Source organism: Gracilinanus agilis, chromosome 3, assembly GCF_016433145.1.
Source record: "Gracilinanus agilis isolate LMUSP501 chromosome 3, AgileGrace, whole genome shotgun sequence".
NCBI lineage: Eukaryota > Metazoa > Chordata > Mammalia > Didelphimorphia > Didelphidae > Gracilinanus > Gracilinanus agilis.
The window spans coordinates 281,526,155-281,544,559 of NC_058132.1; the positions used below are offsets into that span (position 1 = coordinate 281,526,155).

At 38.2% G+C, this 18,405-nt stretch overlaps 2 protein-coding genes across 2 annotated transcripts in view; one reads left to right on the forward strand and one right to left on the reverse strand.

The window, feature by feature from the left end:
- Window positions 1-1,172, forward strand: part of ORC4 (origin recognition complex subunit 4) — a 116,332-nt gene extending 115,160 nt beyond the window's left edge. The window contains exon 14 of the mRNA XM_044669888.1: window positions 658-1,172. Within this exon, the coding sequence (XP_044525823.1) occupies window positions 658-846 (189 nt within the window). The 3' untranslated portion in view covers window positions 847-1,172. The remainder of the gene's footprint in view (window positions 1-657) is intronic.
- Window positions 1,173-7,320: 6,148 nt separating this feature from the next.
- Window positions 7,321-18,405, reverse strand: part of ACVR2A (activin A receptor type 2A) — a 44,063-nt gene continuing 32,978 nt past the window's right edge. The window contains exons 7-10 of the mRNA XM_044669889.1: window positions 16,603-16,717; window positions 14,104-14,242; window positions 9,214-9,344; window positions 7,321-8,599 (exon numbers count right to left, since the gene is read on the reverse strand). Of these exons, the coding sequence (XP_044525824.1) occupies window positions 8,405-8,599; window positions 9,214-9,344; window positions 14,104-14,242; window positions 16,603-16,717 (580 nt within the window). The 3' untranslated portion in view covers window positions 7,321-8,404. The remainder of the gene's footprint in view (window positions 8,600-9,213; window positions 9,345-14,103; window positions 14,243-16,602; window positions 16,718-18,405) is intronic.

Genomic DNA, 18,405 nt, shown 5'->3' on the forward strand with positions numbered 1-18,405 from the left:
AGGACAAGCTCTAGGATAGCAGAGTATGGGAAATAAATCTGAAACTTTTTTGTACAGAATAATTTGGGATTCTCGAGGAAGAAGATTAAAATTGGTTAAGGGGAGGGGAAGAGGAGGTGTGGCTACCTTGGTATGACCTTCTCTGGGGTTGGGGCCAAGTTTCTAAATTTCTCTCTCAGCTTGTCTGGAGGAGCTGAAGAGGCATCCCTTTCTAATCCTTCAATCAATGAAAGTATTCTTATCCTCAGGAACAATAGAACAGGCCTGGTAGACTACTGGTCTCTGCTTCCTTCCCAAAACCCCTTATTCTACCCACCCACCCCCAAATACAAACTCTTCACCAATGCTTGAAATCCCTTTGACGTTATTTTGTAGTCAAAGGCAAAACATTTCAGTATCACTGAGCTTCAGCAAATATGATTTAGTGGATGTTAATGGCTCGTTAGTAATCCTTTCCTATATGATAAGAGGTAAGAAAGTGAGATTTCTGTCATACAGATACAAACCAGTACCAGCTAGCAAGTAGCTGCTTTCATCATAGAAATATTCCCAGGTCGGGGTATCAAGCAGAAAATATCAGTAGTTTGAAGATCAACTTTGATATTGGGGGGGGGGGTGTTTGTTTGTTTAATTTGAAATATTTTTCTCTCCCTTTAGGCATTTGAACACTTACAGCAACTAGAATTAGTAAAAGCAGTGGAGAGAACGTCAGTAAATACACAGAGAGAATTCCAACTGGTAAAATTGCTTTTGGACAATAATCAAATTATGGATGCTCTACAAAAGTACCCAAACTGCCCTACAGATGTTAGGCAGTGGGCAGCCTCTTCACTGAGCTGGTTGTGAATTTGACCAGGGTTGTATAAGTTTACACTATGAATTATAAAATTTCTTGTATGAGACAGCATTTTCTCTAAGATGTGTTGGCAAGCCCCTCCTTAAAATTTAAGATTATAGAAACATAAGTTGTTCCTTAAACATGTAAGACAAGTTTATAGGTCATCTTTGTGCATTTAACTTTCTAAACTGTTGAAACAACTTTGCATTTTGATGTTCGCTACAAATGATTTTTGTTATATTTCTATTCAGCGTTTATAATTCTGTTTGGCTTGGTGCTTCTTTGTGCATTCAAGAAACAGGTTTTTAGAAAAGAATAAAATTTAATCATCTTATCAAGTCTTACTGTCTTGGTTTTCTAATGTATTTGTAAGGAGAAACTGAAACCTTTAACCACAAGAGGAGTTCTTTGCAGATGCCAGTGCCAGTGCATATCTTCTTTTTTCCACAGAGGTTCTCATAAGTCTGAGGAGAAAATAGTATTCTCTTCAGTTCCTTTTGTGTTACATCACACACAGAACTATACATTTTTTAAAAAACTTCAAATGGAGGATAGATGACTTCCTTAGGAGCTATTCATTATCTTTAAATAGGAAGGAGAAAAGGAAATAAGCGTTTTTGTAATGGCTACTAAGTGCCTGGTACTGTGCGTTGTGCTTTTTTCAAATACTTCACTCAAATACTACCCTCATAATGTCAGGACAGTTTTCTGAAATACAGAACTATCTACATCCTGCTTCAGTGATTACCAGAATTTGAGTTTGGTTTGAAGGTTTAATAGTTTTGAAAATAATGCTTTAATATACAATATGAATGAGTGTTAGCATTGACTGAAATTAAAATAACCTGCCCACAGATAATAAGATAATAAATCAGAAGTAGAATATTCGTTCTGATCTCTCCTAGTGTATATATATATAAGACATTCTCTATCCATACTGCTCCAAAAGGTACTATTAGGGCCCATTAAAAATCTGTTTTCAACTCTGACTGGGCAAGTCATTTTAAGGCCCCTTCCCTCCCCAATTGCCTATCCCTTACTGCTCTTCTGCCTTCTACAACAGTATAATTAGAAGAAGGAAAGTGAAAGGTTTTTTGTCTTGTTTTTTTTTAATCACTTTTGAGTTTTATAATATACCCAACAATCATCAGATATACTCTTTTGTTACTCTCAAAAAACAAGTATGAAGGACACAGAGGTGGCTCAGTGGATCAGGTCTAAAGTCCCAGGTTCAAATCTGGACTCAGACACTTCCTACCTGTGTGACCCTGGGCAAGTCACTCACCCCCCCTCCCCCCCCCATCGCCTGGGCCTTACCACTCCTCTGCCTTAGAACCAATACATAGTATTGATCCTAAGATGGAAGGTAAGGGTTAAAAAAAAATTCAATTACGATAATTTGCTTTAAAGGGCTATCTTCACTTGTGTTCTATAGATTTAAAATCTTTATTGGCATAACATAGGATCAGCTTTCTCTTTTTTTTCCTGTAAGATAAGGTATGATAATTCATAACAAAGTAGAAGTTTTCTTTTCAAGACTAAAAAGAATTAAAGGTAAGCTACCAAAGTCATTGGTTTCAGTGTGGCTATTAAATCGTGGCACCATCTCGAAGCCTCTCTCAGGAATTAAACTGACCCGCTGCTTTCCAGCACCCCCCTTCCCCCTCCCCCCCTCCCTTCCCCCCACGGGAAGGAGAAGGAAGGCGGCTCCCGAGAAGGTTGCCTGTGTGGCCTTATCTCTACATCCAGAAGGGAAGCAGAGCCAAGAGCACTAACTCTTCATCACTAGAATTCTTCCTAGAGCTTGTGGAGGCGGGGGAGCCTCGGAGAGGGCACGGCACGGTCTCGCCCAGCGTAGGCCGCTCCACGCGCTTCTCCCCCTCTCAGCACCTCTAGAGCAAAGTGTCGGCATGGCCTTCAAGAATGAATGGGACAGTCCCAGTGTCACTGCGGATATTAGACTCGGCATTAACCCCAAACCTGTAGTTCCTTTATGAAAAACCAGAGAGAAGAGCAGCCTGTGTGGCCAGGCCCCAAGGCCCGTCTCGGGCTGCGAGGGACACTTGCAGGCCCTCTCCAGGACTTGAGCCTGGCTCTCACCTGAGACCAGCCCGCACTCCTTTGGTAGTTTCCGGTCTGCGGCGGTGGCAGGGCCTGCTCCGCCTCCTCGGGGAGGAGTCTGGAGTGGGCTTCCCCAGGTCAGGCCCGGCTTTCTTGGTCCTGGCTTACGTCTATCCCCGGAGAGCCTGCTGGCAAAGCCTGTGCAGAAGTACAATGGACTCGTCCGAGCGTCTCAGAGCGCCGCCTTCAGGCGTTCCTTGTTCTTCCTTCACCCGGTTTTCCTTGGTTAGCCGCTGCTCTCCGTCTTCTGAGGCTCCGTGCAACTAGGAGGATGCCACCCCACCCTGGTCCTCATGATCTATAGGGAACACCCACAAGAATCGGTCTGTGACCACAGCAAATGCCTTTGCCAAGCATGGGTGGCCCCATTTGTGCCTCATTTGATACTAATGATCAAAGAGAGTCTGTGAACAAAGTGACCTAAAATTTGTATAATTTTTTTTTAAGCCCTGAGGAAGTATCTGGGGCTGGATTTGAATCCAGGACCTCCTGTCTCTTGGCCTGGCTCTACCACCGAGCCACCCAACTGCCTCTATTTGTATACTTTTGACAGAAACACCTCGTGGGCAGAGGGTCTTTCGCAAGGCAGTTTTTTCGTCTACCACTGAAGATTTGGTTTTGTTTTCAAAGAGTAAATGAACACATTTTGGGTCCTGTTGAGGGCTACAGCCTCCAGGCACCTGAAGGAGAAGGAAAAAAGGAATGAAAGAACACCACCAGCTCCCGACCTCCTTTCCGTCTGTACAGAAACTCGCGGAGAATCATCTCGGCGGCCTGTACCGAGTATCTCGGGTGGGAGGCGGCGGTCCCCCAGGCTCCCAGCCCCCGCCCCTTCTCACCACAAGGCCTCCCAGTGCTGAGTGTTTATAGGACAAGATTAGGCAAAGGGGTCAACAGAGAAAGGCCCAAACGGGAGTTACGTATAATCCTTCTTGTTCCGTCCTCTTTCCTCTTCCGGCATCTGTGAAGTGGTGCCCAGCACGCTTAGCGGTTGGCAGTCACTCGTGGAAAGGGTACGGACTGATGCTTGGCTGCTCCGCAAGCTCCCAAGGCGCCGGGTGGCTAAGAGTCTCGCCTTTGGCTCCAACTTCCTATAGTTTTCTTCTGACTTGATCCTGAGGGGTTCCAGAGGGGGCAGAATCAAGGCGCCCTCTGGGCAGCGGGGATGTTGACTTCAATGCCTCCGCCGGCCGCCTCTAAATCTGCGATCCCGGGAACTGCTACACAAACCGCAGACCATCCTAGAATTCGTGCCCCAACGTTTAAAGAGTAAACACCAGCTTAAGAGCGATGGAGCCAGCACACGAATCATCTTAGTCGGGCTTTGTGCGTTTCTACTGACCAGCGTACTCCTGTTACCATTCTGATAGACATACTCCCTAAGCGCCATTTCCAACATCTGCACTAAAGAAAGGCCACTTGACCCCCGACAGACTCTTGATTTCTCCCCAAGGAGAAAAATAACCCCCTCAACTAAAAATGCTGCTTGTTGGGGAAAGAGTGTGCAGGGAAGACATGAGGAGAAGGGTAATAAGTTATTCTCTCCCCACCCCTAACGCCACCTGCCTCTATAAAATCTAAATGTCCAAACATCTCTATAAAATATAATGACAAGAGCTTATCAGTAAGTCTAAATAGCTTCTAAGAAGCACATATAGCCAAAGGGGGAAAAAAAACTGCATATGCAAATCATACAGTAGTCATTTATTTTTTATTTATCTTTGGGGAAGTGGAGCGGGGATAGCATACATTTTCATTTTTACAATATTTAACAATCACTTTTATCCAGGGTGGGGTTTGTGGGGCTTTTTTTTTTTTTTTGTATTTTTTTGTTATATACTTGCAGAAAAAATAGCAAGTACAAGTTTGACAGTAGTACAACAACCTGTGCCCAAAACACTGACAAGAAATACAGAGAGTAAAGCTCAAATAATTGCTTACCAATATTTTGAGAGGTAACAAATAGTGTATGGATCGAGACTGCATAAAAAACGTACTGCTGGTTGGATATCTGAGGTAAATGATGTTCAATCAAGGATGCTACTTGTATCATTTTGCCCGTAAATCAGTAAATAATTTTATGCATATTATACCAAATGTTCCTAAAAAGAAATTGGCTAAAAAGATTTAAACAAGGAAAGAGGAAGTGGAAAAAAATGGTGAAACATTTTTCTTAATTTATTCTAATGAACCTGGTCAAGGTCTATTTTCCCCGCTGATATTTTGGGATAAATTTGGAAGTCATTTTGTCGAAGGGTCAGGGGGAATGACTTTTTAAAACTTACATGCACAATGAATTTTGTTTCTGAATTCTCCAAAAGTTTGCAAGATAGTCCATTTCTTTCCTGATTGGTTGGTTGGTTATTTTTTTTTTTAAATGTCACCATAAAGGATAGTGCAAATTCAAGGGATCAACAATTATGAGGCACAGTCTCTGTTCTGGAATTCATAAGGTACTTGTAATAAACGTTCAAATAGTAATCACACTTCACATGCTAAAAACTTCCTAGCATCTAAATACATACAAGAGCTGTGCAGGGCATAGACTTCCAGTAAAGCCAAACCCACTGGTTAATCCATCAGTCCTATGGCAGTTGGTCATCCAGCAATGAATCCTCTTTCGTAGATCTGGGCAAGGTAAAGAGTATAAGTTAGAGCAGCGCGTCTGACTTGGTATCAGAAAGGCAAAATACAAGATGAGCCATGAGGAGCACCATATACATGAGGAAAAAAAGAGTTATCAGGGCCACCAAAGAGCCCCACAACAAAGGTCAGGATTTTCCTTCTCTTCCGTCTTCCTTTTTTTTCCATATTCCTAGGCCAAGCTCAGACTTCCCTTCTGTTGGCTTTGCCCACTTCTGCACTGACTGTAAACCAAATACAAAATGCCCTGCAAAACAAAGTCTTGACATGACTAGGAATCAGGACAGGTCACTGAAGCATTCTTACTTCACTAGTTATAAAAGTATTTTACTACCAACATAGTTTTCAAAAGGATACAAGTCATAAAATTGGCTAACTACAGTTAAGTACAATATCCAGGAGTTCTAAAAACAGGGTTCATTTCTTTTCTACCATGAAGAGAAAAACATCATTTTTGCTAATGAGTTTTATAAAATTTACCTCTAGTGCTCACATAAGCCAAAACATTCATAATACCCCTTGGTGGTGTGTGTGTGTGTGTGTGTGTGTGTGTGTGTGTGTGTGTGTGTGTGTGTGTGTGTGTGTGTGTGTGTGAAAAAGAGGGCTAAACAGTGAAAACAGGTAGAAATAAATCTTTAAAAGGTGGAAAAAATTCCATCATGTATTCAAATTTCCTCCACGGGTTCTCTTCTTGATTTGTGTCAGAAGGTGGAAGCAAAACAAAATTCAAATCAAGAAATCAGGAGGGAGCCCAAGCAGTTTGCTTTGCTAAAACACATAAAGCAGATGCATTCCACATTGAAATGGGGATTTTATGGCTAGGATGAGACCCAAACGATAAGAGGGACAAACAGCAAACAGAATGGTTCTGGATGGGATGTTAAATACAAACAACATTGCTATTACCCTTCTTCCCCTCCCTGCTTAGAGTATGTTGACCGAAGTCTCATAAATAATTAATTTGTTATTGTTCCCAGAGATTAAGTGCATGTCATATGTAAAATGAACTGTACTGTGTGGTCTTAACCATCTGAATAGAACACATTCACAGTGAGCTCCTGATAGTGACATTAAAAAAAAAAAAAAAAAAACAACTCCTTTATAAAATTAATGCATGATTTTCAAAAGGCCTGATAAAATTATATCGCATAATAAATACTGGCTAGCACTGGTCAGTCATCTAGAGATTTTAGAAACCATTATATTTGAATTTGGCCTGTATAAGCTGAAGGAGGACCCAATCATTTTCCTATGAAAAGTACTTTGGCACCTATTTAGTATCAGTCCTGATTTTTTTGTTTGTTTAGCAAGAATAAGCCATGGATTATTCTAAATTAATCTTGCAATTAGTTGTGAAAATAATTTGAATATTATCATTATTTTTTGCTAGGCCGTGCTGCCTACATCAACATTGGTTACCTCTAAATTCATTGCATATTTGAAGTTATAAGCTTAACTTGTTATCCCTGATTTTTTAGCAGTTAATATCTGAAATCTGTGTCTAAAATGTATAACTTATTCTAGATAATCTTTTACACATCACAGACATCAAATATTACTCTGACAAGATGGCACCAAGCAAGTGTACCTAGTTATAAAGTCTCAAAGCAGAGAGTGAGGAATTCTGGGTAATGAAGCTTCCTGAGGTGATCCTTGAAACAGTGATACAGAATGCACTGCATACTGCTGGATGAAAGAAAATACACTAAGACTGTACATACATAAATAGGAAAAAGTCTATTTAAAAAAATTAATAAGAAAACTAAGAGCTTTCCAGTGTCACAGCTCACTTAAAAAACACTTTTAAAAAATCATGCTTTACATTTTCAAATATTCCTCAGACACAGCAAACCTAAATAGTATTTAAGTAAAATAAGTATATGTTATTATTTTGGGAACTGGAGGTAAGATGAAGCTTTAAACTAAAAACAAGGAGAAGGGGACGGGAGGGCAAGAAAACGATATTAAGGTTTTCATTTAAAAAAACAGCACTTTTTTTTTTTTTTAAACATGAGCTAGCACAAGAAAAGGCTTACAACACTGCTTTAGGAATGGCCACTTCCTGTTGGCACAAAGCGTAGCTTACCCTTTGTTTTTGTTTTTTTAAATAACACAGTGAATTTGTAATACGTCTTTACAAAACATGGATTGATTTATTATTCAAATTTTGTTAGTGTTTTCAATCATAATTTAGCAACCGTGGAACTGAGGTATACCTTGTTGAGGGAGGTTAAAGTAATGCTTGGAAGCCTCTTTACTGTATCCCACTTTGATGACTGTTTATGTACACAGAACAGCAGCACACTAAACATTCACAAGCTGTGTCATATTGGCATTACAATAGTCATTGATATAAACACAACAGCAAATGCAATAAAAACAAGTTACCCTTTTTAAAATCTGAAATGAAAAGTTTTTGATTTAAAAAAAATAGCAGTAGTTCATTTAAGGAATTAGTGTCTTCTGACAGACATTAAGAAATTTGATGTCAGTTTTTAAATGCTTGATTAGACAGGTCCATATGATCCGTAGAGGGCCACATTCTTCCTTTACATCTGAAAAGTTCTTTGATTGATAAGAGTTTGCCTCTTCTCCTGGTCATATGTCGTCCTTCAAGTCCATGTGGGGAATGCAGGAGGTCTTCTGGATCCACATTTTAAAAGCGGGCTGCCTTCCCACCATTCCCAAAAGACTCACCACTCGGTCTCACACAGAAAACATCTGAAACCGTAAGCAGTCTCATTAGCTTAGCAGCTCCAAGTTCCGAGTCCTGTTTCTCAGTGTGAACAACCAATGTAATTATCATAGACTGGATTCTTTGGGAGGAAAGTCAACGTTTGTCACCATAGTGACCACAGTCACAATGTCCTCTGTTGTGATAATATTTGTTAGTCTTTGCATTTGAATAATCCTTTCTCCTACACAACCAGCTGATAACCTGGCTTCTGCATCGTGATCCCAACATTCTTCTATTGTTTCACAGAGCATTGCCATTCCCTTAAAAAAAGAAAAAAGAAACATTCAAAATCATTTTTTCTAATCTCAAAAGAATCTAAGATTTGACTTGTCCAATGGTGCACCATATTGAGTCTGTACTACAGACAAGCCACTAAATATTTGCTCCATCTATTGAACCAAATTATCAGGAACAGCCAAAGCTGACCTGGGAGGGGGCCAGGAGAGAGTAAAATAACTCCCTTCGCTCATCCAGAGCTGGGGAAATGAGGCTCCTCGCTATGGCTGGACACAAAAAAAAAAACCAGAGATGGCCAACCAGTTAACCCTATATCCAATCCCAGGGTCAAAACTAATTTTAGTCTCCTTGCAGGGGGATGGAAGGATTGGTAGGTGACCTCCCAAGAGCAACACTGTATAAAAATCATTCAAGAAAGAAACAACACGAACAAGATCACGGCATCATAGTATTAAACTATTAGAGTTTCTAAAGGTCCGTTCTGACCACATGGTTGCCAGGATTCCCTCACTGCTGGTATAGTATGGAAATCGCCTTTACAAAATAGCCTTTTTCCAGAAGTTTGTGGCCACAAACACAAGTCTTAAGAAAAAGGATTTTATTGAAATTTCAAGTCAATTTCACTTTAGAAACTTACAGCATGTTTCTGCCAACACTCCCTTAAAATAGGTCTCTTTTTTTTATGCACGACAACTTCCTGCATATCTTCAAGGGATGGATGCTGGCCAATTTCCTCTTCAAATGGCAACATGTACTCATCCACGGGACCTGCAATTTTAAAAAATAATGTTATTTTAAGTCATGCTGACTTCCATAAGAAAATGGTACAAACTTTTAACACATTCTGTATCATCCTTTTAACTGTTATAAGGAACTCATTCAGTGACAGATAATTATATGAGAAGTGGGCAAACAACTAGGCCACTATCACCAGGATGGCAAAATCAGTTAAACAGACTGCAGCATCTATCATATATATACATTAGGCACCTATTAGGTATATTCTGTGCTGGGAGAGACAGAAAGTATAGGTTGAGACACTGTCCCTGCAGGGTCTCTTAGCGCTTTGTATCCAGTAGAAGATCCAACATAGTTTATACTTCAGACCTGCAACTACATCAAGCCATCATCAGGCCCCTAGTTTCTACCTTGGGAGGACTACCAATTTGCCTTTGTAGAATCCATGGTCACCTCTACACTGTGAGAAGGCACTGGGATAGAGTTTTAACAGAGGACAGGAATAACTAAATTACAAAATGCACTATGCAATTAAAGGCATTTGATCACTGCAAATGAAGTGCTATGTGAAGTATAAGAAAAATCCAAGAAGGCTTCAAATCAGTCAATACTCAAAAGAAATGAATTCAAACTTATTGGAAGGAAACGTATTGAAGGTGAAGTATAAAAACCAACTGGTCACATGAGAAGACAGGAGGACTCACTGCAAAAGATCCAATCTGGGAAAGATTGAAGTCAAAGGAACAAGGGACAATGGAAGATGAAATGGACAGTGTCATGGAAGCAAGGGACACAGGCTTGGACAGACTCTGGAAGATGTAGAGGACAGAAGGAAGGGCCCAACATCTATGGGGGTCATGAAGAGACAGACACAACTGAATGCCTGAACAACAATGTGTCCTTATTAATTCCTCATTAAGACTACCCTTATTTCATGTGTCGATGACTCACAAAGACCTTACAGAGATGGGAGAGTAGATACACAGCCTGGGAGTTATACTCAGTCACTTTTTTTCACAGATGGATATCTACACACACGTACATAAATATGGTCTAAGAATTTTTTTTCATGTTCTTGGTATTGTCTTCTCCTTTACATAGCCTGTAAATTGGTCCCTCAATGCCCTCAGAAGTCTATCACCTTGATCCAATACAGTGGTTCTTCCCTTTTTGGTTCTCTTTAATGCCATTCCTACTTCTGTAATAACCAGAAGCTGAAATTAGGGTCTAAGTATGGTGCTTCTACTAAACCTGAAGGAGAAAAGGGTTTATTATAATAGTTTTTGCAAATCTCCATTTTTCTTCTATTTGCAATCCTCATTACATTTTTATCCTTCAATTCTCTTGGGATTACTTTAATTAGTTGAACGTTTTAGCGAGCTTTCTTACGCTGGTCTTATCCTCGATTGCTTGTTCACAATCATCTTTCTTCATGAGATTTTACAGGCAAAGTAATATTCTAATCCAGTGTCACCTCTGGGAGTCATCTCTCCCTTTGATAAATAAGTAGTTTTTTTGTCCTTTGTTTTCGAAGAGGACCAATGACATTAAGAAGGTGATATCTTGACCTTCAAGTGAGTTGGATTTAAATGAAGTAGAGTTGTCCAAAGTCATCAGCCTCATTCTCTTTTCTAGTCACTGAAGTCCAGCCTGGGATGAACTGGATGACCTTACAGTCTCCAATGTCAAACTACACTCTAAGCACTCCACACTGCTTCAGCCACTTTCATGGCCACTGGAAAAAACTGTCCTCATCTACCCATTTAGACAAGAGAAGTCTTCCAATGGTTGGGATAGACATCCCTTGCTTCACTGTCACTGATAAGTAAGAGGCCTATCAGTCACCATCAATCTAGTTTAGCCCATCTGCTGAGACATTTTTTACTAGAGTGACAGTTGAGTGACAGGTGGGCACCAAAGATGGATGAGCAACCCTGAAAAGGGCTCAGCAAGCTCTTATAACAGAGGTGTTAGTTCTCCCTGAACACTCAATGCACCATATTAAGTAAATCAAATGTCTGCTAAAGCACATTCTGGGTTCTTTTGGTTTGCTTATTGTAGAAGTAATTTAGATTGGTCTAACCTGGATAAATTATTGTAGTTGGTGTCAATGTTAAATTTTCCCAATTGTATGTCATTTTTTTGCTTACTATTCTTTATTTTTCCTTACTTATAAGTTCTCATCTTAGCTTTTATCAGATAATGGTCTCACTGTGCACAGAAAGTTGATATAGGGATCCAAAATATGTCTTTTCCTGTCTGTTTCAATGTAATCAATTCCAATATTTGTGTGATTATTTGTTGTTTGCCATTTCTAGTGCTTACCAATTCCTTTTAAATGAGAATTTGGTATGATCTATGAGTCTTCTGACCTCCTGTTTCTTTCTCTTGAACCATACCTGCCCATATTTTTCATCCCCACTTTTTCTACATTTACCCTGATATTAGCAAATAATAATCTTCATGTGATTTGATTTTGTTGGTTTTATAAAAGTACTCAAAAACTTACTTTATGCATAAGTGGCAATTATTTTTATTAGTACTGATATGTATTGACAAAATGTGAAAAAATATCTTTCATGTGTTTTATAAAATTCATTCCATCAACGCCTGTCTTTGCTTTCTAAGGAGACCTACAAGTCATCCTTTCATTTAACTACAACTTCCTTCTTTCTCTTGCATTCTCTTATATAATGTCAAGAATGATGTTTCAGCTTCTCCAGCAATACATTCACTTGTTAATCAGTAAATGAGGATCTTATATTAATATGAGTGTAAATTAAAGTATGTTGATGGTGCAAAAAAACTAGTGATTTTCAAAGCCCTCTGTCCCCTTTCTAATTGCTCTAACATCGTCACTGCAAAAGCAGAATGAGAGTGATTTCATTTTTCTTTGTTTCATGGCTTGTCACATTCAAAAAGAAGCTTAATCACTAGGAAGCCAATATCCTGGGCATTTGCCTCTCCAAGAGTCTTTAAGCTGGTCTTCAGAAGGCAGCCTCAGATTGTTTATCAGGGCTGTATAGGAAATCCTTCCAGTATGGCAGAGCCTGCCAGCATTTGTGTTCTCCTGGTATGGCCTTCAAGAACACCCAATCATTTCCACTCCTTGAGAAGGCACCAGAGTAACACATTTAAAGCTGCATATTTTTAAACTGCTGAAATACCAGGAAAATGGAAGTATGCAAAAATTGGTTTTAAAAAGTGTTTCAAATGATACAAAGAGTAAAATGAACAATACAACTTCTGGTCTGGACTCTTTGATCAATACTGACATTTCTCTTTCCACTTAGGTCTGAGGAGGCTCTTGTTTCTACACTCATTTGTAAGCTTAAGATTTATGTGATTTTTCCACTATCTGAATATGTGTAATGAATGCAGCATAACAGAGATCCAATATATGCTCATCTTAACTAAGTGTACTTAGAAAAAAAGAGAGATGTCTAGTTCAGAGAAAGGACTTTATAAGTACTCTGTTATTACCCTGGGGATACCAAGAGAATTATGCGCCCCCAAGATAGTGAAGAATCTCTAGCACATATCCCACTGCTAATATAAACAATAGGACCCCACATGAAATCCAGTCAAACTTGCTTTCTTTCTGTTCCTCAGTTTTCATCTCTTGTCTCTCTACTTTTGAACTGGTTATCACCCATACATGGAATTCCTAACTTAGGAACCTCAAGCATCATCTTCTGCAGGAAATCTGCATTCCTGATCTCCTAACAATGAGGCCCCCCTTCCTCCCAAACTATCATATATTTGACTTCTCCTTCCTCTCATATTACACGCATATAAAATGTATGTGCAAATATATGTATCTGTGTTTATATTTATGATTCAAGCACGGTGGTATATGCCTATAATCACTGCTCCTGAGGAAGGCTGAGGTTTTTAGACCATTTTGAGCTGAGGAGCTAAACCACGAAAGGCAGAGTCAACTGGGTGTCCACACTCTGTCCAGCACGAGGAGGGTCATTATGTGAAGTCCCCAGGAGCAGGAGGCCATCAGGATGTGTAAGAAGGGGCTGAATGAGCCCAGGTAGCAAATAGAGCAGATCACAGCTTCTGTAGCAGTCAGCAGTAGAATCAAGTCCATTGAGCAGTCACTTCTAATTTGGACAAAATAGGGAGACTCGGGTTCCCCTCTCCAAAAACTCTTTCTATTTATGATACATACACATATATAAATAAAGTACATGTACGAATGCACATAAACATAACCATACATGTCCCACCACCACTACGCACCCATATATTCTTTGTCTTCCTCAATTAGAATTTAAGCAAATTGAAAATAGGGATCATTTCATTCTTTGTATTTGTGTCCTCAGGTCCTAACACAATGTTTGGCACAAAATTGGTGCTTAATAAATACTTGCTGATTGATTAACCTCCCAGAGGATCCAAATGAAGAAGTTAATATGTCTCTCCTGCCACCCTACATCTGACAAGAACAATGGCAAAGGAAATGCCTTACAAACCAGTGCCTTTGGGTCAAAGCTCCCTGGACCATGTAATGACTTTCAAATTTAAATACTTATATCATAGCTTCAAGAATAAGGTCAACAAACATTATAAAGCATTTATTAAGCACCTATTGTATACTAGGCATTAGAGATGCAAAAAAAAAAGTCAAACAGTCTTTTTCCATAAGAAGCGAAAATTCTGAAGAGAAGCAATTTAAAAATTGGTAAGTGGAAATAAAGTGAATGTTATATTTAAATTTAGTTAGTTGTTCCACATATTTTATACTGCCTTCTTAAAAAAAGACAAAACTTTTGCTTACCATCTGCAGCAGTGCAGCGGGAGGCAAGTTCCCACAGTACTAATCCCATGGCATACATATCTATTCTCAAAAATGCATCCCTTTGAAAGTTTATAGCACCCTCTAAAACTTCTGGAGCCATATACCTTCGGGTACCAACCTGGAAATGATGATGAAGACAAATAGCATTTGTTAATTAATGTTCTGGGACTTTCATAGGCAAAAAGCTAAAATTTCAAATGGATCAAGAAACACATAAGGTAGTTTCATTTTTAGCAGATTAACTAATTGGTCAAAACCCCCTAAAACTATGTTAATTCCCATTCACTGAATTTCTGATGGGATAAGGTGAAAGAATATTGGATTTAAAGTCAAGAAGGGCCTAGGTTTAAATCTCAGCACAATTATTTAATCTTCTATGAAACTATGGGCAAGCATTTAACATTTTAGTCTCAGTTTTCTCAACTTCAAAATGGGGATGATAATACATGCACTAAGTTATAATGAAAAAAGCCAAAAGCCAGACGAAAATTAAGAAAATATCCCTCCTTCCTTTCACTGAAGAGAGGTAAGCAACTATTGGTAAAGATTGCTGGGTATACTGTCAGAAAGAGATGATGTGTCAATTGGTATAAGTGAGCTATGGTGAGTTTCATTTTTTTTAGGTTTAAAAAAATTTTTAATACTTGTCATAAGCAAAATAAGAGTAAAAATTATATAGATGGAAATAAATCTGATACAAAAACAAAAGACAATAAAAACAACAATGTCTTTTATATTTTTTTCCTTTTTCAGGGTAAAATACTTTATAAGGGATGAAATATAATATAAATGTAAACTATTGGTGTTTTTTTGTTTTTTTTTTTAAACCCTTACCTTCCGTCTTGGAGTCAATACTATGTATTGCCTCCAAAGCAGAAGAGCGGTAAGGGTAGGCAATGGGGGTCAAGTGACTTGTCCAGGATCACACAGCTGGGAAGTGTCTGGGGCCAGATTTGAACCTAGGACCTCCCGTCTCTAGGCCTGGCTCTCAATCTATTGGTGTTTTTCTTATTCTGACATGGAGAAAAGGCATACTGTCCAGTATGGAATTGAGAGAAATCAAATGCCTTAACTTAAAAATTCCTATAACATGTTCTTCATCTGCAAATCAGGGAGAAATAGGACTATTTTCCAAAGACATCAAAGCAGCTGCAATATGCAAATAATGTACTTACCAGTATGAACAAGTCCAATAAAAGGAAATATTTTTAGCTATCTAATTCACTATCCAAAAGATCCATTAAACCAAAGCCCAAATTATAAAGCATAACATTCTCATTTCATTTAGTAGGGGGAGAAAGTAAAAGAGAAGGAAGAGATCAAGAGTAGATTTAACTCTTCCCAGTCTGTCTTTTTTCTTTAAAAATTGTTTAAATATGAAGATTTGCCTTCTGTCCCTCCTAACTGCCTTTCTTCCTCTGCCACTGAGAAAGCAAGAAAAACAAACCCCCTGTTACAAATATATAGTCAAGAAAAACAAATTCCTATTTTAGGTTTAAAAAAAAAGTCTCAATCTGCAGTCTGAATCAACCTCTTTATCACATGATGGGTATCCTGTTTCATCATAAGTCCTCTGGAATTGTAGTTACTCATTGTGTTGATGAGAGTTCTTTGGTCATTCAATGTTGTTTATCCTTACAATACTGCTATTATTCGGTAAATTGTTCTGATTCTTCTCACTTCGTTCTACATTCACTTCATACTTCATATCTCTGAAACTATCCCCCTCATCATTTCTTACAACACAAAAATACTTCATCACATTCATATATTTGTTCAGTCATTCTCCAACTGATGGACATTTCCTGCTATCAATTCTTTGCCACCAAATATGGGTCCTTTTTTTCACTCTGATCTCTTTAAAGAAGAATGCAGACCTTGATAAATAATGCCAACAGTATGGGATCTTTATATTTATCAAACACCAGGCTACTGTGTTCACTTGCTTTTGTACATTGTGTAAGTAATTTGTTCTGCTAATCAACCTGTTTGTGTCTTGATCAGTACTTAACACAGTGCCTGGCATACAGTTGGCACTTAATGATTATTGAATAATTAACTAGGACCGAGTCCTTTTGATGATTACTGCTTCATAATATATTTGAGATGTGGCAAGAAAACTGCTGACGTAGCAAGAAAGAATTTTGGGATCTTTTTAAAAAATAAAAGATAGGTTGCAAAGGATCTTTGTTGAGTGTTAAATACAGTATATATTCATTTATATCTATCTGAGAGGATATGCTTAAACCATTCAAGGACCCCAACTCTATACCACAGTATTAAAAAAAAAAAGGGTATGGCTTGAGAAAGCTCAGTTCATGATATTTTATATAGATCCATCTTATTTTAAAAGACTAATAAAAATGACAACTTTCGGGGAAAAAAGGCACATAGCTTCCAAGGCATCTTATTATGTCAGAAACAATGGACAGCCAACTTATGTAATTATTTTATATTATATTTTGTCATTCTTCTTACCTGTCCATGGGTATCACCTGCAGACTTCCCTGCCTCAAACTTTAATGCCAAACCAAAGTCAGCAATACAAGCTGTGAGATTGTTTTTCAACAACACATTTTTGCTTTTGATGTCCCTTTGAAATAAAAAGATAGGCAAGTTAACTTGAAATAAGTTAAAACAAATTATCTGATCATTAGAATACTATGAATATCAAATGTAAAAGGAATAATTAGAAAAAACTAAATTTACAGAGAGATGAAATAAAACTTTATTTAAAAATAAAGTAATAAGTTAATTATAAATTCCTGTCCTTAAAGTGAACAGTTAAATGAAAGCATACTTTAAAGCAGTTTTGTAATGAGAATCAGTCTGTTCATCTCCAAACTACTGGGTTAGAATAAGTGTATTCCTACAGATATTATATTCCAGGTTCACATTCAAATAAGTACCCCGGTAAATGGAAGAGAGATCAGAAATACTTATAGTAAGTTCATTTGGATCAACACTCTTTGAAGATATTCTCTACTATGGGTATGTTTGTCTTCTTTTTCCCTAAGTAATTAATTTTGAGTAGCAGTTGCCTAGTTTTTTTCTATTTTAATCACAAATTAAGGTAAGCCCTAACTGGCTTTATCAACTCAGGGATCCTGCAAAACAGTAGATTAGTAGTTCCCAAACTTTTTTGGCCTACTGCCCCCTTTCCAGAAAAAAATATTACTTAGCTCCCTGGAAATTAATTTTTTTTTAAATTTTAATAGCAATTAATAGGAAAGATAAATGCATCTGTGGCCATCACTGCTCTCCCTGGATCGCTGCAGCACCCACCAGGGGGCGGTGGTGCCCACTTTGGGAATCACAATGCAGTAGATGTACTGACAATCAGATTCCCTTCTACTTCCCAACCTCGAATAGCTATTCTGAGCCTAAAAGAAAGAGGTTTGACTAGATGACCTCTAAGGTCTCTTCAGTCTTCAACTCAATGTCTATATCTACGTAAGTACAAAAATTAGCATATGGAGAAAGTCACATGTGACAAAGACATATAGAAATATGTAGAGAGATGAATGAGAGGGAAAAAAGAAATGCAGACACAAACACACATGCTCTCAGGTGAGGTCCCCAGAGATTTACTCCTTGAACAGCTCAATGGAGTGGAGGAAGAGCGATGATAAAGTAACAAGTGGGAGAGCATGACATTAAGGAGAAATGAAACTCTATAGAAGAAATGTCTATGGTAGCATATGACAGGAATATAAAGCTGTAAGGCACCTTAGAGGCCATCTAGTTCAAATTTACAGATGAAAAATGTGAAGCCCTGAGAGGCTGAGTGGCTTGCCTAAGATCATGCAAGTTTTAAGCATCAAAGGCAGGATTTGAACCTGTGCCTCTCCAGATATTTTCATTTTGACTTGGCACAGTTGTAAATAAGACAAGTGCCTGCCTTTGGAAGAAAAATAAAATCAGGCAAACAATCCCATATTTGAAAGCAAACTAACTGCTTCATATGAAACAAAAATATTTTTCCAGTCAAAGTACTCTTTTCTTTTCTGAAAAAGGCAATTTATTACAGAGACAATATTGGTTCAATCTGTGATTTTCTTGATACTCAGCTGGGAAAATATTTATATGACAATACAGGTTATTAGGGAATTAATTAGAAATGTTTACAGTCTCCCTTCTTAAATGCATCCTATTACTCCTAATTTATATTTATTAAGCTAAAATACCAATTTCTAACTCTTTCTTTTTTTAACAAAGCAAATACATGTTATTTACCGAATTTCTCAAAGCAAACTTGGGAATAAGAAATTGAAATTCATT